We start from the raw sequence: 23,204 nt of genomic DNA, 5'->3' as shown, positions 1-23,204 counted from the left end.
AACTCCATAATATGGGCATTTCGACCACTTTTCGACTGGTTTGCGATTTTATTGTGCACAGTCATAGCATAGTAAATGTTGTGATAGGAGTAGAGACATGAGATTTTTGGTTTTACTAAGTTAGTACTAAAAAAAAAGTTAGTACTATTATGATAGAAAATAACACAAAGTAATAAAAACCACGGGGCATTATTTGGAAAAGTTTATCAACTAACCAAAAAAAAAACACGAATTAAAATGTCGATTTTTTTCAAAATGTGACAATTTTTTATTATTTGTTACCATTTTCTGGGTAGGCTTGTTTTATGTAATTTTTTTTGTATCGCCTGTTATTTAGCAATATTGCTGTTTTTAAATTAATCAGGATGTACATCTTAGTTTGAAAGTCAATAAGTTTTCTTTACAATAAGTACTTATTTGAATGAAAAAAATCTATTAAAAAAAATTAAAAAATCAAATATTTTTGGTCATTTTTTCCGTCGATAAAAATAGGTCGTTTCATCTATTTTCGTATGTGCACTTTATCAAGATTCACATTGTATAGTTGCTCTGCTCGCTTTTTGTCACGAGTCATAAATTAATTTAATCATTTTATAAATCGATTCTAATCGATTACTTAGTTGACCCTGTTTCTAAACGAAAAGGTGAATGTCACTGTCACTGTCAAAAAAGTTCATTCGAGTCGAGTGAAAAACGAGCGAAAGAACCACAGATATTGTGGAAAGAACAGTCATTTCTCGCAAATATTTTTGTTGTTCTTGGCTTTGTATTTTTCCATCGTTGTGAGTTTATTTTCCAAAACAATGCAAAGCGCTTCAGATGTGATATCATCTTTGTTTTGGTTCAAAGAAGATCCCGACGATGAAGACCGAGAGCCGCAAATAATAGAGCAATTTGTGCAAAATGTTGAAGATTTTAGTTCGCAGTACGGAAGCGAAATCAGTGTTTCGTATACCGCTTTCAATCTTCGTGGGCCACCTTCGAACTTTCCAGATTATGGCGACTATCCACAAGCTTTTGTCATGGTAAGTTTTATTTGGGAAAAAGTGTAGCATTTTGTTTAAAAGTATTCAGAGGTCAGGGTTTTTTGTTTATTTATTTTGTTGTTTGTTTTCCTACCTTAATCGAGCGCAGTGCCTACACAAATAGTTTCCTATCAATCTGAACAGTTTTTATGTACACCGCTGTTAAAATTCTATTAACTATTGAAAATTAGTATAATTCTAGGTTCATTTATCAAAAGCTGTGTTGTCCATAGCTTTATTATGAATAAATAATAATTAAAATCTTTATTTAAGCAAGACAGATTTATATTTTAATTTTTTTATTTATTAAAGTAAAACAAAATTTTAAGAAAGTCCATACTCTTAATCGTCTTAATAAAAAAAAGTACGAATAAATCTTTCCAAGCAATGCTTCATGTTTGCTTTGACCTAAATTCCAATTTTCTAGTAATTAGTCAAGATGAAAAAAATTATATGAAAGTTTTAAATAATGTGTGTAACTATTTATCAGCGAACCTACGGCACATGGTGGGAAGAAGCCCCTTCCGCTCAGAAGGACTACATGCCCCAGAACAGCAGTGCCATAACCAGCCAGGATTTTGTAGGTGTGTATGCAATTTAACTTATTTTACTGATAAACAAAATAAAAACTGTTTGTTGCATATTATAAAATAAGAAAATCACAGTCATTCATAACCAGCCAGTGTTATAAAAACCATGTTATAGTCTGACCAGGAACATAAAAACCCTGGCATAGAGGCGCGTCAATTGCATTTGATAGTGCAACACTGAGTACAGTCGTACCTGTGTTAAATTAATAAACTAACTTTATGTATCAGGATTCAGGATTACGGGCTAATTTGATATTTTCATAAATTAACGAAAAAATATTATTATAAGTAACCTGGTTTAAATAAATTAAATGAAACCATCAATCAGCTAGTTGGATTTATTTTATTATTCATCAATAATCAAATTCAGAACTTGAATATTCAACTGCTATGTCTGCTCATGAACGCTTCAAACTCGGTACTTCTCTCCCAATTCCATAAAATTCAACACTTAGAAAGTGACAAAAAACTTTAAAATAGGTAGTTGAAACAAACTGAAGCTAATTTTCATAGTGGACTGTACTATACGATAAACATGTCAGTCAATTTGACAACCTTTGTCGGAAACATTATTCAATGAAAATATTGTCCGAACCCTTAGTATTTCTCTTCGACAAATACTTTAACACATTGTGAACCACTTTTCTTTCACGACTATAAAAAGATTTTAGCAATTTAATTCACAAAATCAATTGCGCACATTTAAAATAAAGTTTGTTTACACTTTGACAGCAATAGACTGACATGCAAGGTGACATGTCAATGAAGTTTTCAGTTACTGTTGCCATTAAAAGAAATTAGTACCATTAGTTTTCCGCAACATGGCGAGGGTTTTTATGTTCCTGGTCAGGCTATACTGACCTACCAAAATCTCTAGCATTGGTAGTGTGAAAACCATTATTCATTTGTATGTAATGTGTGTTGAGTATAACACTTTACATGTTTGTGAAAAGTGTTCAGGAACTTAAATGGTGATTTTAGTGTTGTATAAAAATCTAAAATTAGGCTAAAATTCAATGTGTTGGTTCTAACATATAATTATTCTTACTGAGATACCAAAATTACATCTACAAGCTTAGTACCTACACAGTTTTGTCGCTGTATAGCTTATGTAGGCATAGACAAACATTAGGTCTGTCTGTTACTTATCTAATCAATGATAAATGATTCACTTGATCTTGGAAAAATCCTGAAAGCTATTAAAATGGTTTAAATACCTTTATTTATGGCTATGAATTACATAAAACTTACAGAACATTTCTGCCTCCATATGTGGGTGTTTCTGCTACGAATTTATGGATTTTTCCATTCATTATGTAAATATTTGGTTTGATTGTAGCCTTTAACAATTACTTTCTGATAGTTCACTGTAAAAATACTTTGGCATTAGAATGAACAATAGGGGTGAAAAGATAATGACTAATAATAGTTAGACTTAGGCTGAGCTGCACCAACTTACGTTGACCGTAACTTTAACAATAACCGGTGCTTTTTGTGTGGAGTTGGACAGATTTTTTGTTTGTCAAAGTTAAAGTAAGATGGTGCAACCCAGCCTTTGTATTTTTTTTTTGCTTGAAAAGTTTTTGGTGGTAAATTATTGTTGATTAAAGTCACGAGACTACAAACACGAAGTTACAATCCTTTTGAGAACTTAAACAGTCCCCCAAGTGGCTGTATTAACGCAGCCCAAAATGCTTCCCTATTTTCATTGAGTTTTTTCGAAACAAAGAAACAGTTTCCCATTAAAGGGGTGTTTTCAGAGGTGTTGAGGAAAAAAACTCAATTTCACTCGAGTGTTGGAAGTTTTTGAAGCTTTTGTCCGGCTTCAGCAATTACTGTTATGGTAACCGTATACCGTGAGTGAGAGGGGTGGAAGCTTCCTTTCTCGTTCACTCTGCTCAGTACCGGATTTACCCATAAGCAAATTATGCAATTGTTTAAGGCATCACGTCTTGGGGGACACCAAAACAAATTGCTGTATAAAAACTACAAATATTCCGCGAATTTAAGACCCGTAAAAGTCGCTAGTCGCATTTCAATTTCCAATCATTATACGTTATTTTTTCTAAACAGCGATAGTAGGATAAGTTAAGAGGGTTATGCCCGTTTTCACCATCAATCCCAAATTTTTAAGTGACCCCTATGGGTACAAATTAATTTTGTTTTTATAGGGGTCACTTCAAGTGGACAGGAAGAAATGAAGCAGGATGTAGGAGGCTTTTGTCCATACAGGGTGCCACAAGAGTGAACGGACAGATGCTTCTAACTTAATTTAGAAATTGTAATTTGTAAACTTGTGGAAATAAAAATCTTTTTATTTTATTTATTTATAGGGGTCACTTAAAAATTAGGGATTGATGGTGAAAACGGGCATTAGTCACATAGGCATGGATTGCTTAGGGCTAGGGCATCAAGTTTAGTCTTAATCCGGCACAGACTGATTAAGTTCCGTCGTTCCACCTTGCAAACAACGTTGCTTTCGGCAGAAGTGTCGTTTGAGCGAGCAGTCTACCCGATGGAGGTGTCAGTCTTCGAGACATACAACCCTGGTGCCCTGGTCCGCATTTGGGCACGGGGACCGACATCCTGGACCCTGCTGTGGGAAGGAGAACCGGAGTATGTTGGTGACACGCCCAGGATCTTCAGCCCGCCCATCAGACAGATGAATGCTCCGACCAGGTAATGGAAGAAACAGATTCTAAGTAGACATCAGGGATGTTATGGATATCCGTAAGCATAACCGAAACTATCGGATATCCGAAATAAAAAAATATCCGTTATCGTAACCGAAACCGATTCAAAAGTTTCTGATAGTTTCGGATAAAGGCGGAGTTTAAATCTTAATATTGTTAATATTTTTTACTTGTCTGGCATCCCCTGGCACCATTCTGATATATCCTGCCTGTTTTACCTTTATCATAGGTACCGTCATAGTACATAAAGTCGCTATGTGTATCGCGCAGCATCTTGCTATTTTAATAATATGCGAAACTGAAATTATCCGAAATTACTATCCGTAACCGTAACCGAAACCGGTATAATATTATTCTAATATACGTAACCGTACCTATCCATAACCGAAACTTCATATCCATAACATCCCTGGTAGAAATCACTTATTATCGGTTATTTCCGCTATGCACCACTCTTAAAATACCCACGAAAAAGTGCGGCTATGTGCCACATTCTTTGTAATGAGTGGTGCATATCGGAATCGCTTTGGCCACAATGGTGTCACGACCTTGGTTGATAACAAACTTTATGAGGCTTCTGACATGGTTCTATTATATCGACCGACTGCTTAACGCCTTCCGAAACAGGAAAAGTGTTTTTGGAAAAGCAGGTTGATTGAATTCTGCAAAAAAGTTACATAATATTTTCCAATTATCATGTTCTTAATTTTAGAATCGAGTGTTTTTCCGTAACAAACACGAAAATATAATTTTCCTTTGATCAAAATTAATTGAATGAACTTCAACTGTTTCAGACTCGTAACTGTTTTAATTTAGTCACGACGATAAAAATATGGAACTAAATGTCCCCTAACCAATTACGTTACCCCTTTTCACAACATGACTCAGTCGGGGCAATGAAAACAAATAATTTAGGCACAGATGATGGTACAGTCAATGTCAAATTGTTGACACCCAAAGTGGCCAAAAAGGTGACAACACAATCTTATTGTAACAAAGACGTGTTGCGGACTTTTTGGCTACTTTGGGTGTCACGAACTACATATTTGAAGCTGACTGTATTTACCTACATCTTACACTGTAGTTGTGATAGGTTCTGTTTTACAATAAAATGTAATCCTCTAGTCTGGTGTTGTGGCGACAGTAAAAGTTTTTATACTTACAGAAAATATGAGAATATAATCAGACAATGAGATGAGAATATCATGAAAAAACATTATTTTAATAACTAAGGTCAAATGCCAACAGACGGTCGCATTCGTCAAAACATTCTTCTGCTTTATCTCATTTGAATTACTGAATATTATCAATTGCTTTTGTTTACGAATTCTTGTCTTGCGTAATGATATGAAATAAACTAGCTGTGCCCGCGACTTCGTACGCGTGAAAACCCGTTTTCGCAACATTTTTCATTATTGCTCTGCTCCTATTGATCGTAGCGTGATGTTGTATAGCCTATAGCCTTCCTCGATAAATGGGCTATCTAACACTGAAAGAATTTTTCAAATCGGAGATTAGCGCATTCAAGTAAACAAACAAACAAACAAACTCTTCAGCTTTATAATATTAGTATAGATAAATTCTTAAGAAAAAAATCTTAATTTGATTTTTTCAACAGGATACTAAGGCTGGAGTTCAATCACAAACTGCTGCCGTACTACACTGAGTTGGACGCTGTGTTACTAAAAGGCAGGGAGCCTCCGAATCTAGTCCGAATGAAGAACAACTTCTCTTACTCGTCGCTATTCTTCAAGAAGACTCAGCCAGTTGTCGAAAAGGGTAAGAATGAGTATATGGAATCGTTTTTAAATGTTATTTTATCACAATGGTGCAAGGCATTACTAATCGTAAAAGCTGTCTTTAGACATATTTTCTATTTTTTTAATTCTAATCCGTACATGAATCACTTCTTTCGACAGTCGGTTAATAAGCTTACAATTTCCCAATGAACTAATTATTAAAAAACCTAAAGGTTATTTCCTAACGTAATTTCCGTATTATCGGATTTAGTATACGAGATGCGTGCATGAGCTCCAGTAAATGGCGAAGATAGTCCAAAAACACAGAAACGGCATCAGGGAATATCTGCATAAGGCTGTATAGGGCCTCATAGGCACTTAGGATTGGTGATAATATGTGATTGTATTCAAATGCTTTAAGAATGTCTTCTATTCGTCAACTTATCGAATATTTATGATTATTTCGACATTTTTGCAGCTGCTGAATTGATTTCAACTGTCTTAAAATGGGACAGCGTAGAATTGATTTGAAGCCGTGATATTTGAAGGATTTTTTGTAAAATTGTTTTTATTTAAACATGTTAAAACATTAGTCCTAGGTATAAGTAAAATGACGCAAATCGATAGTTAATGCTAAGCAATAAATAGACAATCGCCCATTAGGCCAAGGTTGAGTTTTTTACCTAACTACCATTAATATTCAGTAACTTATGGAACGTACGGATATACGGAACGAAAATGTAAGTCTGGGTGTAAAACTTACTAAGACTTAATATTTTCCCCGCCTAGTTGTCGTAACAGTTATTTCAAAAGGCTTGGATTATTGTATCACTTAAGAAAAGAAGAAGGGACTCAGTTAGAACTCAAAATTGATGGTGCTGGAACTCCTTGGTAGAGCCGATAGTCGTTAAGTTGCTATCGGTCAATACAAAATTACATACTCTATTTGTGAGACAGCTAGACTCCTCTATAAAATATTTAACAGCTGGACTTCTCTTTTTTTTTATGATTTCTGATCTTTTCATCCTCATTAAAGCGAAATTACTCCCTTTTCTATCAAATCTTAAGTTCTTTTTTTTACGTTATAGCGGAAATTAAGGCAAAAGATTAGCATTCTATTTTTAAGTGTTTGTAATTTTTAAAACATAGAATTTTAAAAATAAATTATCGCTTCTCGATTGCTGTAGCGTTAACGATAGCGATCACGAGATCACGTTCAAGGCCGCGTTTACATAACAACAACACGGGCCGGTCTTCGATTGCATTTTTAATTGCATCGTTGTTTACTGCCGTGTTTTGTTTTGTTTTTTGTCACTAAAAAGGTCGTTGTAGAAAAAGATAACAGAAAATATTTAAATGTTTGCTGTGTTCTTTTGTTATTATTCTCCGGTGAACAATTTTATTCGCTCTTTTTATCTTTTACATTTAATTTTTAAATAAACACGTCAGTTTATAAGTGCGTTTGTAATATTTTTATATTTACATTAATGCATCAAAACAGCTTTTAAGTTTAATATAGTAGAGTGGATGAAAAATAAAAGAAAAAAAATGTAATCCTAATAAAATGCACTGCAATTTTTATTACTCAAGTATTCGTGATGATAGGTACATCTCACGCTTTCAGTATCTGGCAAATACATTTTAAATAACATAGGTACTTAAAACAATGTGAATAAAAAAAAACTCCTTTCTAATTCCAAGTCATTGCTTACTCTATCTTGTTACACACATCACTAATTAGGCGACGATTCTTCCTCACATCACAATCAACATTACACAAGCGCCTTTGTTCGCAGGTCAGTTGCTCAATCGGATCATGGCGTCGAATCTGCACGAGGCCGTGGTCCCGCCGACCGTAGCCGCGAACTTGAACCGTATTGACACGGGCCCACCGCTGGGGGATTTCCATCGGCTGCCGGTAAGTTTTAAGGGTTATATTTTAATGTAGATAATTTATTTAAATAAATGTAAACTTCTTAAGGCCCGGTTTCTACCAAAGTGGACAGGAGATGAGAGGAGATGTCTTTTGAATACTTCCGAACTGAAGCTGAGCGGAGAGGAGATGTGGAAATACCGAAATCTGATTGCTTGTACAAAACACATCTCCTCTTGTGTCTTTTCCTCTTCGCTTTAGTGGAAACCGGGCCTTACGCCCGTATTCACAAACGATGCTTGCTTAAGTGAAGCAGAAAATCGAACGCACAGCGTCGAATAGAGCTTTGTGATTGGTTCGTGTGTCACCCTGTGCGTCCACGCGCACTGTGAGACCTCATAGTAATGTTTGTGAATACGGGCGTTACTCTCACCTGGTTTTGAGATTCAGGTTGGGTAGAATAGGACTACCCACTTTCTTCTCGTGAATGTCGTACTAGTCGACTAAAGGAGAATTATGCGAATATAAGGCTTTGCCAACCCATCTGGTCAGGGTGGGGAAGAAAGGCCAAATTCTTATTTTGTCTCTGGCTTAGAGGGTCGTGTTCTCATGTTCTTGCAGAGGAAACTAAATGACCTGATAGTGAAAAAACGAAGTTGCCCATCTCTAACACCCTGTATGACCCATTATGTCGTTTAGGATCGCCCCTCCCACTAACAATCTGTTTATATCTAGACATACGCCGGACATCTCTATTTATATCTAGACAGCAGTAATCATAAACTATTTGACGTCTATGATGCACGGTAATAAATCCTCTGGTGGAAGCGCGCCAACCCTGACCTACGGTAACTCAGTCGTGTCACCATAGGTCTTAGTATAAAACATTCTTCACGTTTCTACGAATGTTTCTAAGTAGGAATTTTATTATTATTATTTTTTATGAGGTTTTGCGTGTTTTACATTGCATTTTGCTGCATTTGCAGAACAAGTGTGTGTTGCGATAAGATTATTTTACGGCTGAATTCATTTTGTGTATAAATCTGGAGTTTTATGTGACTAGCCTGAAAAACACTAGGGAAAAAATGTGTCCAGTATCTATTACGTGATACGGCAACAATGCCCAGTGTTCCACACAGAGTTGCGCAACATTTTGCGAAACATTCACGCGATGATTGTCATGTTACTACAACCCGATCGAGCTAACTGCGCACCTCGCTCTCGTACTAGAGCCAGGCCTGTTCATCTCCGCGAGTTTACATCGAAAACAAAACACGCACGATGGCCCACCTACAGGATACTATTCGACAAGGCCTCACATACGAGCGAACTTTGACTTACGCACACGTATTCTTGTGTATGACGGAAGAAAATAAATAAAATGGTACTAAATACTGTGCAGTATTTATCTGCCTAAATAATAATAAAAACACAGAATGTACATTTTTAAGTTGCCTCAAGACACTGAGAGGTAAATAAGTAGTTAATATTATTCATGATAATTCATGCTAAATCATGTATTTCCTCCGCCATTTTCCACAGTTTGGCACTTCACGTCACATCATTTTACCGAAGTCAGCCCTATAGCTTCGGCGCAGTGCCGATCACTGACGTTTGTCAACAAAATGGTGCTTGACTCTTGAGACCAGCTAAATTACACCATATTGTTAATGACATTGAGCATATTTTTTTTTAAATACCTTCGCGAAGTAAAACTTCTGTACGTAGTACTTATTATTATTCTGTGCTAGAGCGTCAATGTGACGTCACGGCCGCCAGGTGCGCTTGTAGTTAACTCCATCAGATTGTAGTTCGCACGCCGTTTAACATTCTACGTTTTTGTCAAATGAAATCGAAGGTGATAATAGAGGGTCGTGTTCCTGCAGTGGGTACTAAATTACTTTATGATCATGATGGAGATATCCCCTTCTGTAAGTAGGGCTAGGGCTTAAGAATAAACTAATTTATAGTTTAAGCAGGGTTCGAAAATATCCGATATTTATTATAAATATCAAAATATCGGATATTTATGATATATATCCGATATATATCAACTTTGATATATATCAATTTTGTATGAAAGCCATAGTATTATTTTATTGTATTATTCATGAATACTATTGCATATGTGTTACATGAACATGTTTTTAATGTTTTTAAAACTTAAAATCAGACATATAAAGCAAAAACATAAAATATCTTTGAAATACGGCAAAATCAACTAAAAAAATAAAAATCTTATGTCAAAAAGTACAAATACAGTAACAAATTTAAAAAGTTGATATATATCATCAAAACCGGCTTGATATATATCGGATATATATCCGATATATATCTTGATATATATCCCTTGATATATATCCTCGAACCCTGAGTTTAAGTGCATCTAATCTCTATTCAAGGTCAGCTTGAATAAGCCTAAGCTTGTTAGAAATTACGCGTTAAGTATACATTAGTCAACTACTTAATTGATGCTGCTGGTATTATTATATCGAAGCAATGATTTATGTTTGTTCTTATCTGTATGAACTGTCACTATTCGCCTATCCCGACAGAATGTTATTGAAACTATATTTCTTTATCTAGCTAATGGTCATAATTATTTTATTTACATATTTTTATCATGAAGAGATTTTCTTTGTTATATTTCTCAACCCGTCTGGCCAGAGTGGGAAGTGGAGACCAAATCCTCCACTTGTCTCTAATAAACTGAAGAGTGGTGTTCCTGCAGTGGATACTAATGACCTGATTATGATGAAAATAATCGATACACAGAACATAATAGTAATAGAAAGATTTGAGCCTTTGTTATCTTAACAACTATAATCTTATAAAAACACATAAAAGTATAAACACAGGGAAACTTACTTGTTACATAATAGAAAACTCTTTGTTACACAGGGGGCCTACTCCAAACGCTGTTTACGTAGTTTCGGGTTTATCTGTCAACGTCCCTCATGCTGGCATCTCACTTTGTGTGAGAGCTTCGAGAGGGATGGCAACATTCGAAACTTCGGATAATGATTTTCGGAGTAGCCCCACGAATTCCATAAGATCACGTGACTCACGTGTCGCAGTCCTTCGATATTATTTTATCGTTTTATTTTTATTTTGCCATAGACGAAAGGGCAAACGGGCGTTTGGGTCGCCTGACCTTTGAGTAATGTACAGAAATAATTGGATAATAAAGAATTAATTGATGTTGACCTAATGTTTTTATTGTAATTGAAGAGCTGCCTAGTTGAAAGTTTCACGGGTCACCGGGCATCTCATAAACCGCGATTCACAGATGATGTTACAGATATGAACAACAAATGCTAAAAATAGAATAAAATAAATATTTAAGCGCACTTTTTGCCGATGGTACGGTTCGCCGAAAAATCACTCCTACAGTGATTTCCTGGTTAGGAATTGGCACAACATACAATTAGCATAATTATGGTGTCCTCACTTTAAATGTAGGCGATGCTACTATGCTGATGAGGGATGGGTTTACTCCGAAGAGTGCTTAGTAAAACCGCCTAGTTTGGGTGCTACTCATACATTGATTTCTTTTCCAGGATGAAACAATACTATGCGTGATGAAGTATTTGGACATACAGTCGTTGTGCCGATGCGCTCAAGTGAACAGGCACTTCAACAGGCTCGCATCGGACTCCATTCTGTATCGCAGCATCGATCTACGCCCATATTGGCATTGTGTGCAGTCACAGGTAAGAATAGAATCAAAGGTTGACTATGCGAGAATCAACTAAGTTCGCCTTTCGTACTCTAACGTAAGTGTAATAATTATGAATTTACGTTTTTCAATTTTTGGATAGCTTTTAAGTTTTTACTTATGAATAAATTATTCAGAAATCCTGCAACAAAATAAGTTTTGCTTCTTTTGTTTTTTAAAAAAAAAAACAAAATAACACCCAATTTGTATTGGTTGGAAGTTAATAGGACGAACGTGTGGTGGGAGAATCACTGAACTAGCCGAAGCCAGAAGCATGCATTGATGACTAACAGTGGATTGAAGCATGATAATATTCATTCATTATGTAGGTACGGTCAACAGCTTGTAAAATTTTAAATATTATTTGAAAAACAGGTCCTAATACAACTACATAAGATGCCGCCGTTTTTAGCGTCGTCTGTATTCTATTTTGTATTAGATGGAAACGTCTGTCACGTGGCTCTGCCTTATTTGGGAATACGTATCGACATTACTTTGTTACTGTCTCCTTGACATTCAACTACACGTGTGTATTACATTTCGTTGATTTATAATGAATATTACAAGAAATAAGGTGATTTCATATCGCTACAAAGGTTGATCGGATTGTGAGTACATATTTTTAAGGATTGGGTCTTTTCCCGTTATTATGCCTTTACATTGTTGTAACTTTAGATTATTACTAGCGGCCGGCCGCGACTTTGTATGCGTGGACCCCGTTTTACCCCCTCAGGGGTGGAGTTTCGTAAAATTTGTCTTTAGTAGATGTCTACACTCTATAAGGAACCTACCTAACTTTCAAGTCTGTAGGTGTTATCTTTTATAGTTTCTGAGATTTCGTGATTAATCAGTGAGTGGTATTCCGCGATCATAAAGTCTTGACATGTTCCATTGTTATGATAATATCTCCGTCATTGATTAGTTGCCAACTTTTTTTGACCTTATGACTATGTCTGATAATGCTCATTATCTCATAGCCTCACGTGAATGCCTCAAGGTCTCGAACATTGAATCTTATGTTCTTCAAAACAAGACTATTTTTGGCAAAAAAATCCATCTTGTATAACTTATAGCAGACTGTTTTACAAAGGTTTATGCAAATAAATACGATAAGCGTATTTAAATAAAAGTCTTATTTAAAAGTTACTCGTTTTGACCAAAATAAGTTGCACTTTAAAGACTAAAAAAAGCAGACACATTAAACCTTTTTTTTTTACAATCGATTCCTATTTCGAACGTCTCGATGACTATTTTTTCTTAAACCAGTTTAGAGAATAAAGGTTATATTAAACCCGTTTAATTTCGAGATAAAGTGGTTTGTTTGGAATCATAGAATAGCATGTAAATTAAATTATAATTGTGCAATTCATTATACAGCATGATAAAAATGTCTGATCCGTTCTGGGTGCTTAAATGCAACAACTTTTTGTATGACATCATATAAAACATAAAAATAAAATAAATTATGACAATGGTGGGTCGTTACATTTACCGAGACATGGCCTCCATTCGAGTGTCTATTTACTCAATATTTTTATAGATTCTGCGACAGTTATAACATAGTATGGAAAGTCAAATAATATGTGCTTGGGAAGTGTATTCATCATTATCATTTCAGCCATAGGACGTCCACTGCTGAACATAGGCCTCCCCCAATGCTTTCCATGTTGATCGAAGATGTTGATGGAAGTGTATTAATGTCCTGAAAAGGGTGTGATAAAGAATTTTAATAGTCAATATCTATATTGCATTCCATTCATTCAATTTATCACTTCGATGAACAATAAAGAGTTAAACAATGAAAGATGATGACATATTTACTATGTTTGCAGGTTCTAGTCACATTGTCGATGCGATGCAAGTTCCTACAGAAGTTGGATCTTTCCTGGTGCGGCAGCCATCGCATGATCCAACCCAATTACGTGGTCAAGTAAGTACGTTGATGACAAAGAATTAACGATTTACCTTTTATTGCGGTTACTATAAACAGTGGACAACAAAGTCGGGTTGACTAGTTTTAAAAGTGCGTCTAAACTTTTGACAATGACTGATTTTGATAAAGTAATTATTTGGCCAATTAGTATTTTTAACGATATGGAAGGCGCAAAAAACTGGAAATCTTATCTCATTTCTAATAAATAATGTCTATTAGAGTCGCATTTCGCCCTTCTAAGCTAGGTTCACACGTGTCTACGTATGTATAACGAATCCTGCACGTGTACGGGATTAAAAGAACGCTCTCACTAATCCATCAACTGTCCGTTTTTGCAACTTACACAAAGGCTGCAGCTGGAAGAATTAAAACACATGACACAGAAAATTCAATATGTAGATATTGAATAGGAATACTCAACGTCATTTCATAGTCAGAAAAAATCAGTTGGGCTGCTAATAATTGATACACGTTTTGTTTACAACTGATGTAAACAATGCCTTTGCAAATTGCGTTTCTATGATTGCTAGTTTAATTATTGTCGACACATTATGTTGCTTATATTGATGAGTTCATGGTGTTTTACATTGTTATTTTCAAAGTTAAAACGCAATATGCTTAGGGGTCAGTGGATCTAAAATATTGACATTTTATGTTTCATCTGCTTCATAATAAGTCCAGACAAACATAGTATGAACCAAATATTAGGGATGTTTGCTTTCCTACGTCTGTAATACTGTCTGTAACGCTTTCAAGCCTAAACCACTGAACCGATTTTGGTGAAATTCGGTACGGAGTTTCAGTCCTGGCAAAAGATATTTAAGATAGTTTGTATCCCGGTTTTTGAATTAGGGACTATAGCACGATAAAGTATCACTGTGACAGACAAAATTTTACGCGGGCGAAGCCGCGTGCTAAACCTAGTGATAATAAAATGTACATTTTAGACCCATTGCAATTTTTGTTTTGATTATTATATTTAAATCAAGGTAATATTGTTTCACAGTTTGCTACGAGACAGTGGGGCGGAATTAACACATCTTAGGATGAATTGCTGCAAATTCGTTGACAACGCGGTGCTAAGAGCTATTATTGATACTTCTACTTGTTTACAAGGTTAGTTAAATATTTGTTGGCGTTGTTGCTATTTGGTTTTTGTCAATATTAGATTCGTTCGTTCGCTTCAGCCGTAAGACGTCCACTGTTGGACAAAGGCCTCCCCAATTATTTCCACAAAGACCTCAAGAAAAAAGTCTTTGACCAGTGTGTGTTGCCAGTGATGGTATACGGATCTGAGACGTGGTCGCTTACTATGGGCCTCATATGAAGGCTCAAGGTCACCCAAAGGGCGACGGAGCGTGCTATGCTCGGAGTTTACCTGCGTGATCGAATCAGAAATGAGGAGATCCGCAGGAGAACCAAAGTGACTGACATAGCCCGCAGAATCGCTAAAATCAAGAGGCAGTGGACGGGGCACATAGCTCGTAGAGCTGATGGCCGCTGGGGCAAGAAAGTTCTTGAGTGGCGACCACGAACCGGAACACGTGGTATTGGCAGGCCTCCCACTAGGTGGACCGACGATCTAGTGAAGGTCGCGGGAGGTACCTGGATGCGAGCGGCGCAGGATCGTTTTTGTGGAAATCCAATATTAGATTACTCTGTGGATATTGTACCTAGTAGGTACAGAATGAAAACATTTTCTAAAAAATATAATGATATTATTCAGAATTATTCATTTTACTGATTCAAAGATGTTTAATATGAAATGCTTCGTATTATATTGAATGTTTAACTTCTTGATTTATAGGTACAGAATAAAAAATAAATAATATTGATTTATTCGTCTGTAAAGGATCTGTCACATTGGATGCGGTCTGCGGTCAAAGTAAACGCAGTCCGCATTATGTATGAACTTCAGAACTTATAGAATGTGCCAAATCCTTAAGACTCAGATATTCAATTTAAAGAACTTTATTTTTTTGCAACTAAATAAAAATGTAAAGGGTTTTACCACATTAAACATACTTGATATTGTTTCTGTTTATTTACCATAATGACGTTGCTATATTATTTTTTATTATTCTATTCGCAAGTACTTACCATAGTCTGTAGCTTATATTTAAAGTGTGTATCAATATGTAATATTCGAACTCTACTTGTCATTGGGTCATGAAGCGTACATGCAAATTTAGATATTATAATACAAAAACAAAATACTGTTTTTGTCTGGCGGTCGCAAGACATGAATACTGGCCATTTTGAATTATTTCATATTTTATTCTAATCTTTAACTTTGAATTACAGAACTCTGTCTGCGGTCTGTTGTTGGCTGTACAGACTGGATGTGCCTCTCTGCCTTGAAAAAGCTGAAACGTCTGGATCTATACAGAACTAATATAACAACTTCTGCAGCGGTGGCTATTATCAGATCTAATCCGGGGCTGCAGCATCTTAATGTTGGTATGCATTGGATTTTGTTTCTTATTTCTATAGATTTAATGTATTATTTATTTTGTACGCCTCTTATACTTGCAATAAAAGAGGTATGCTGTTGCTCGCACATCTACAAGAGCGAACACTGCCTGTGGTTTGTCGACTGACTTTGGCTGTGTGAATCAAGTCAATCAGTTTATCTCTACAACTTGAGATTTCTAAACCGTGTCTTTCTCACTAATAGAGATATGTTTTTACGAGTGACAGTGTCTCTATACCCGAATACATTTATTTTGAGAAAGAAGTCTTTCTGACATCAGGATTGTGATCTCAGTAATTTCAACCCACACAATAGAATTCCCATCATTTTAGCCAAATTATGTCCACTGTTGGACAAAAGCCTCCCCCAAGGATTTCAATAACCATCGTTCCTGTGCTGCCCGTATCCAGGTACTTCCCGCGACCTTGACCAGAAGTCCAAGCCTAACTAATTTTTAACATACAATTTTCAGGTTCATGCAAAATGATATCCGCAATGGACGAAGTGGCGATGGAGTTAGGTGCAAATTGCCCTGACCTGATTTCAGTAGACTTCTGGAAGTCTTACTCGCTAACTCCGAACGGAATCAGAGCGCTTGGGAACTGCAGGAATTTGCAGGAACTGGATGTTGGATGGTGGTATGTAACATTACTTGAAATTGTAATATTCTTTTTCGAAGGGTGGAAACGGAGTGCTTTTTACTCAGTTAATGAGTAGCATTGGTTGAAGGCTTTGCCAGCTAACTATAATTGCGTGTAGCATACATACATCGTTACTTCTTGCTCACTAAATATCCGGCTCGAAGGTTCATCTTAAGGTATAGAAGTTTCACCAAAGAATTAAGTGTTGATTACCCAAAAAATTAGAGTTGCTTGTTCTCTGTATACGCAGATATTGTTTGTAGTCTAACAAACTGCGAGATATATTTATTTGTAATACCTAATTGTACAACAAGATGCAATAAATGAATATGAATCCGCTATCTATAACGGTTATTACTTTTTGCTATATACCGGCTCGAAGGACCATTTTTATTTTTTCTAAGGGTTACACAAAAGAGTATAGAGTAAATAATAAACAAGAATCCATTTCATTTTCAGCCTCCAAGCGGGCGGTTCAGGCGAATGGCTAGCGTGGTTATCTGGCGGGGAACTTCGCAAGTTGTTCCTTGGAGCACTACGGGGCGTCTGCGATAGGGACTTGCGAGCGTTGCTGCCGAAAGCACCCAGGCTGGCCCAGTTAGACTTGCTCGGCGTTCGGGCGGTCACTCCGGACATCTGTGACGCGTGAGTAAATAACAATAGCCTGAGGTGTTCTTCGTTGGGAGCACTACGTGGCGTGTGCGATAGGGACTTGCGAGCGTTGCTGCCGAAAGCACCCAGCCTGGCCCAGTTAGACTTGCTCGGCGTTAGAGCGGTCACTCCGGACATCTGTGACGCGTAAGTAAATAATAATAACCTTGGATATTCTTCGCAAGCTGTTCCTTGGAGCACTACGAGGCGTGTGCGATAGGGACTTGCGAGCGTTGCTGCCGAAAGCACCCAGGCTGGCCCAGTTAGACTTGCTCGGCGTTCGAGCGGTCACTCCGGACATCTGTGACGCGTAAGTAAATAATAATAACCATAATTATTATTTGCAAGCTGTTCCTTGGAGCACTACGACGCGTCTGCGATAGGGACTTGCGAGCGTTGCTGCCGAAAGCACCCAGGCTGGCCCAGTTAGACTTGCTCGGCGTTCGGGCGGTCACTCCGGACATCTGTGACGCGTAAGTAAATAATAATAACCATAAATATTATTTGCAAGCTGTTCCTTGGAGCACTATGAGGCGTGTGCGATAGGGACTTGCGAGCGTTGCTGCCGAAAGCACCCAGGCTGGCCCAGTTAGACTTGCTCGGCGTTCGGGCGGTCACTCCGGACATCTGTGACGCGTAAGTAAATAATAATAATCATAAATATTCTTCGCAAGCTGTTCCTTGGAGCACTACGAGGCGTCTGCGATAGGGACTTGCGAGCGTTGCTGACGAAATCATGAATCAACCTTATTGCTCTTAAATAAACACGTTTCTTTGATTTACAGGATCTTAGCTGAATGTCGAGAACTGCGGCTATTGGATGTCAGCTTCTGCGATCAAATACACGAATCTCAGGTGAATAAACATTATTTTATTTTTAATTTATGCAATTTTTAATTTGTAATTTTGACAATCCAAACCAAAGCAAGTATGTATAGTGGTTCAACTATAGTGGCTTGCTAAAGGAAAAACGACCATAAAGACTTGATTTTCTCTTTTTCAGGTCCTGGAATGGCGTGAGCAATATCCCCACGTGAGCATCAAGCGGTCTTTCCAATCTGCTAATTTGAACACAGCGCCCAATCCGCTATTCCTGGCCCCTAGCTTAGAGTGAACGTAAGTGGTGGATGTTTATATTAAGTGAGAACTGTAGGTTACAAGGAAATTCTATTTCACCTATACCTTGACATGAAACTCTTGTTAGTATAAATAACATTGAGCTAAAGACACTAAGGCTGGGTTGCACCATCTTACTTTAACTTTGACAAACGTCAAAAATCTGTCTAACTCCATACAAAAAACACCGGCTATTGTTATAGTTACGGTCAATAATATAGTTAGTTGGTGCAACTCAGCCTAACAAGCTATCAAATGCGTCTACAGACAACCACACCTGCATAAAATTAAGAGCAACTATTAGCTAAAAAACAAGGCAAACTGTTAACTGTTAACCGGTCTCCTTTATTTTATGCTTAAAAAAAAACGCTTATTAATAAGCTATGTTTGTAGATGATATAATAGTCACCAATAATCTAGAAAACAATTTAATTCAGCGTCTTTGTGATGTGTACGCATTTACTTTTATGTTGTTGATCTTTAATCCAAGCTAATAAATTTCCAAATAGTGTGGTAGCTATTCCCATTGCCTTTTATAAGCTGGTACCGGTTTAGTTATGAAGTAGCGTAGTAAGTATTAAAACCTAACTAAGGTGTTGTTCAGTTATGTTAAATTACAATATAAATCTGTTTAACATCAATAATAATCGTCAATAAGCTTCATTTAGTAAGCGATATAAGCAAGCATATCCATGATTTATAAGCATTTTTATCTATCGCATCGTTTATAGTCATAAGAATCGCTTTCTGGACCATAATTTTAATACATTCATCCTTAGATATTAAATTCGTAAATGTAGGTTACTCGTGAAACTGAAAAGTCACACAGCCGTACGCAAAATAGAAGACCGGACTGGACTTTATCATAAAAAGGACGGTAATAAGTCATGTATGAAATTGATTTCATTTTCATGAGAGTGATGTCAAACATCGATCCACACCAACGCGTGCAGATCGCCATCGCCGGCGCGATCAAAGGCCAATGACAGGTCGCGCGACCTAAGATGACAGTTCAATGCACGCGTTGGTGTGGTTGAAGCATAATATGATGCACCATTATGACAGCTCTTAAGAACCTCTTATTGATCGTATCTAGTCTCTTTCAATGTCTGAGATCTTCGTAATTATTATTCAAGTTTAATTTATGTATTGTGATTAAAAAGCAAAAGGACATTGGGAACTTTAATATGAGAAAATGCCCCACGGCCGACAAAGATGAAACGTATTTTATTTCAAAGCTTTATACTTGTAGGTATATTCACTTAAAGCGCTATGTTGTGATATATGGGAATTCTGAGATATGACGAGTCTAAGTTGAAAATATATTTGTCTAAAATGATTTGATATTTTTATATGTTATGTTGTTTGGCATTGCAGAGTAACCAATAAAAGTAAATAAAATAATATAAATAAATAAAAAATATAAATAAAATAATATAAATGAATAAAATATTATAAATACTTAAATTAATATTAGACAACATCTCATATATTACTCCAACCCAAAATAAGTAGCTAAGGCATTTGAGTTATGGAAATCGGGAACGACGAACCACAACACACCCAAACCAGAGACAATGTGAAAAGATCGTTTTCTATATTGTCCCGGCCGGGAATCGAACCCGGGACCTCAGGATTGGCCCGGCACACCTTGAAAACCGGTGTGTCCGCCACCGAGGTCGTCAAATATGTTACCTAAATGTAAAATAAAATAAAATATTAAAACTTCATTTTCTCAATATTCCCATATAAGAGAGAAAAAAAAATGCACGGAAATTCATTGGATATTAGTATGTATCATCTGTGATAGGTTTCGTTTGTGTCCGCTACTTTTCGAAAAGTGGGGCAAAAAGTTCCCAATGTCATTTGTCCAAGAAAATTTACCTTGGATGAATTTATGAATGAAAAATGTGTGAAGATATTTTTGAAAATGTTCATTGTAAATATATTTTTGATGTCTACTATACATAATATTCTAGCAACGTACAACGATTTAACGTCAATTAAATAAATAATCATATCAAGGGATGTTCGGGATAAAGGGTAATACCAGGCCTGTTCATCTCCGCGAGTTTACATCGAAAACAAAACACGCACGATGGCCCACCTACAGGATACTATTCGACAAGGCCTCACATACGAGCGAACATTGACTCACGCACGCGTATTCTTGTGTATGATGGAAGAAAATAAAGAAAATGGTGTACTAAATACTGTGCAGTATTTAACTGCCTAAATAATAATAAAAACACAGAATGTACTATTTAAGCTGCCTCAAGACACTGAGAGGTAAATAAGTAGTTAATATTATTCATGATAATTCATGTATTTCCTTCGCCATTTTCCGCAGTTTGGCACCTCACGTCACATCATTTTACCGAAGTCAGCCCTATAGCTTCGGCGCAGTGCCGATCACTGACGTTTGTCAACAAAATGGTGCTCGACTCTTGAGATAGGCTAAATTACACCATAATATTGTTAATGACATTGAGCATAATTTTTTTTAAGTACTTTCGCGAAGTAAAACTTCTGTACGTAGTACTTATTATTATTCTGTGGTAATACAGATACTTTCCCATGAAACGGATACTGGAGAAATTGAAAAAAGACATATCTAATGCTATGATGTAGACATTTTTTTCTTGCATTAACAAATAAGATGGATGCATCGCTATATCTTCGTAGGATGTTGCTAATAGTAGAAAAGACACAAATAATGACTGTTTTTTTCGGTGGTATTATCTCAATTTGTATTTCAATAGTCCAGTGGACAAAAAAGTTGTCACACAACTTGTCGCCTACGCTGCAAAGGGGCGAACATCATACAAATCGGTCAAAAATTTTGTTGTATACAGAAATGCTCCATTATTCAGGCACTATGTCGGTTTTTGCTCTACTGTATAATTTTATGTGGTCCACACAGCTTATGACCGCAGTCTGTGGAGGAACACTTTCATTTATGTATGTGGTCGAGATCCTCATCAGTGTGGGACCGAGGAAGATGAAGTATAATTTTATAAAAAAGGTTTGCCCCTTTGCGGCGTCTGTTTATTTAGCACTAAGGCCCAGTTTTAAGATTTGTAGTTAAAATAACCAATAGTCAAATTTGACAGATTTCAAATGACAAGTGGTTAAATATCAGAAAAAAATGTTTTTCAAACAATTAGTTTGCTTTTTAGCACATTTTTAACTATTGGTTTACATTTTGTTAATTTAACCATTAGTAGCAAAATTGAACAATTAGTTATTTTTAACTATGAATCAAAAAACTGGTCCTAAGTCGGTATAATGCCTGTATAATAATGGTTTAATTTCATTAGAGGGGACGTTGCCCAGTTTCGTATTATTCACAAAAATTTCTGAGTCAAATAAAGTGTCAAGACTCTTTACTGATCTATATTTCATATTTTCATCATGTCATATAAATATAATACACTTGGCTTTAAGAAAACTAAATTGACGAACTGATATTTGATAATAATATTTTTGATAGTCAATATACGAGTATAATATTAATAACTTTAAAAAGTTGTTTAAAGCATAATACATTCTAAAGTCATTTATATTTTTTTGATCAACGCATTTATTTTTGTTGAGCTCAAAACTATATTGGCATGAGATCTAAAAATTCTGAGAAATTGGCTTTAATAGTGCAATATTATTATTTTTAAATTAAAACATTTTAGGTTACTTTCATATTTCGTAAGATCCACTATATTGAAAGACTGACTAAAATTAATTTTATCTTAAAAGTAACTAAAAAAAAACTTAAAAAAAAAGAAAATTCGGCGCAATGATCTATTTGCATTTATAACCATGTCAATTCTAATGACACTTATTTGAAGTGACAATATAATGGCACTAACATTAGTCGGTGCACATTAAACTGACCATTTTAGGCCCACCATACATGGACAGTTCGAGCAGTTACCCAGTGATCAACATACACGGACCGCTCTTGCAGTCGTAGGCCCGACTGCTGCTGTATTTCCCGAACTCTTTAAACCTAAATACCTGCTTTTTTCTGCATAAAAAACCTAACCAGCCAGCTTGAAGCAACTAATGTCGACAGCTTTTCGTGTATGGCAGGCCTTACTTGAAAAAAAAGCATAATATTGCAACATTAGGCGTGTTTAGATTGATGTGCCGTCGTCCGCATCCTGAATATGAAATACTATTTTTATTATATCTGAGAGTATATTCGAGTCTGGCCTGGCCTGGCGTTTGTGGATTATGAGAAAGCCTTCGATTCGGTCGAGACCTGGGCAGTGCTACAGTCTCTCCAAAGGTGCCAAATTGACTATCGATATATCGAAGTGTTGAGGGGTTTGTACAAAAACGCCACAATGTCGGTCCGCCTCCAGGATCGGGATTCGAAACCTATCCAGTTGCAGCGAGGGGTAAGACAGGGAGACGTTATATCTCCAAAACTGTTTACCACCGCCCTGGAAGATGTCTTCAAGCTTCTGGACTGGAACGGATTTGGCATAAATATCAACGGCGAGTACATCACCCACCTTCGATTCGCGGACGATATCGTAGTCATGGCTGAGACCTTGGAGGATCTAGGCACAATGCTCAATGGCCTCAGTAGAGCCTCTCAACAAGTGGGCCTCAGAATGAACATGGACAAGACAAAAATCATGTCTAATGTCCGTGTTGCACCCACTCCTCTGAAGGTTGGAGACTCTACACTCGAAGTTGTCGACAATTATGTATACCTGGGACAAACAGTCCAGCTAGGTAGGTCCA

At 36.4% G+C, this 23,204-nt stretch overlaps 1 protein-coding gene across 1 annotated transcript; it reads left to right on the top strand.

Annotated features, from left to right (window-relative positions):
- The first annotated feature begins 706 nt into the window (after positions 1 to 706).
- Positions 707 to 19,040, top strand: LOC135075746 (F-box/LRR-repeat protein 4). The gene is made up of 13 exons (XM_063970215.1): positions 707 to 1,025; positions 1,516 to 1,609; positions 4,102 to 4,294; positions 5,927 to 6,087; positions 7,844 to 7,965; positions 11,481 to 11,633; positions 13,471 to 13,568; positions 14,578 to 14,687; positions 15,876 to 16,031; positions 16,517 to 16,682; positions 17,145 to 17,330; positions 18,122 to 18,191; positions 18,340 to 19,040. The coding sequence occupies exons 1-13, from the start codon at positions 804 to 806 to the stop codon at positions 18,448 to 18,450; spliced, it is 1,842 nt and encodes a 613-aa protein (XP_063826285.1). The 5' UTR covers positions 707 to 803; the 3' UTR covers positions 18,451 to 19,040.
- Positions 19,041 to 23,204: the final 4,164 nt, after the last annotated feature.

The sequence above is a fragment of the Ostrinia nubilalis genome, chromosome 10, assembly GCF_963855985.1.
Source record: "Ostrinia nubilalis chromosome 10, ilOstNubi1.1, whole genome shotgun sequence".
NCBI lineage: Eukaryota > Metazoa > Arthropoda > Insecta > Lepidoptera > Crambidae > Ostrinia > Ostrinia nubilalis.
Note: the sequence above shows the minus strand (reverse complement) of the source record. Positions and strands in the feature narration are given on the sequence as shown.

Excerpts from the sequence above, each read along its gene's own strand:
- LOC135075746 (XM_063970215.1), top strand. The coding sequence starts at position 804 with ATGCAAAGCGCTTCAGATGTGATATCATCTTTGTTTTGGTTCAAAGAA. Across the intron at positions 13,569-14,577 it reads CAACCCAATTACGTGGTCAA|TTTGCTACGAGACAGTGGGG; the intron begins GTAAGTACGTTG and ends ATTGTTTCACAG. Across the intron at positions 18,192-18,339 it reads ATCAAATACACGAATCTCAG|GTCCTGGAATGGCGTGAGCA; the intron begins GTGAATAAACAT and ends TCTCTTTTTCAG.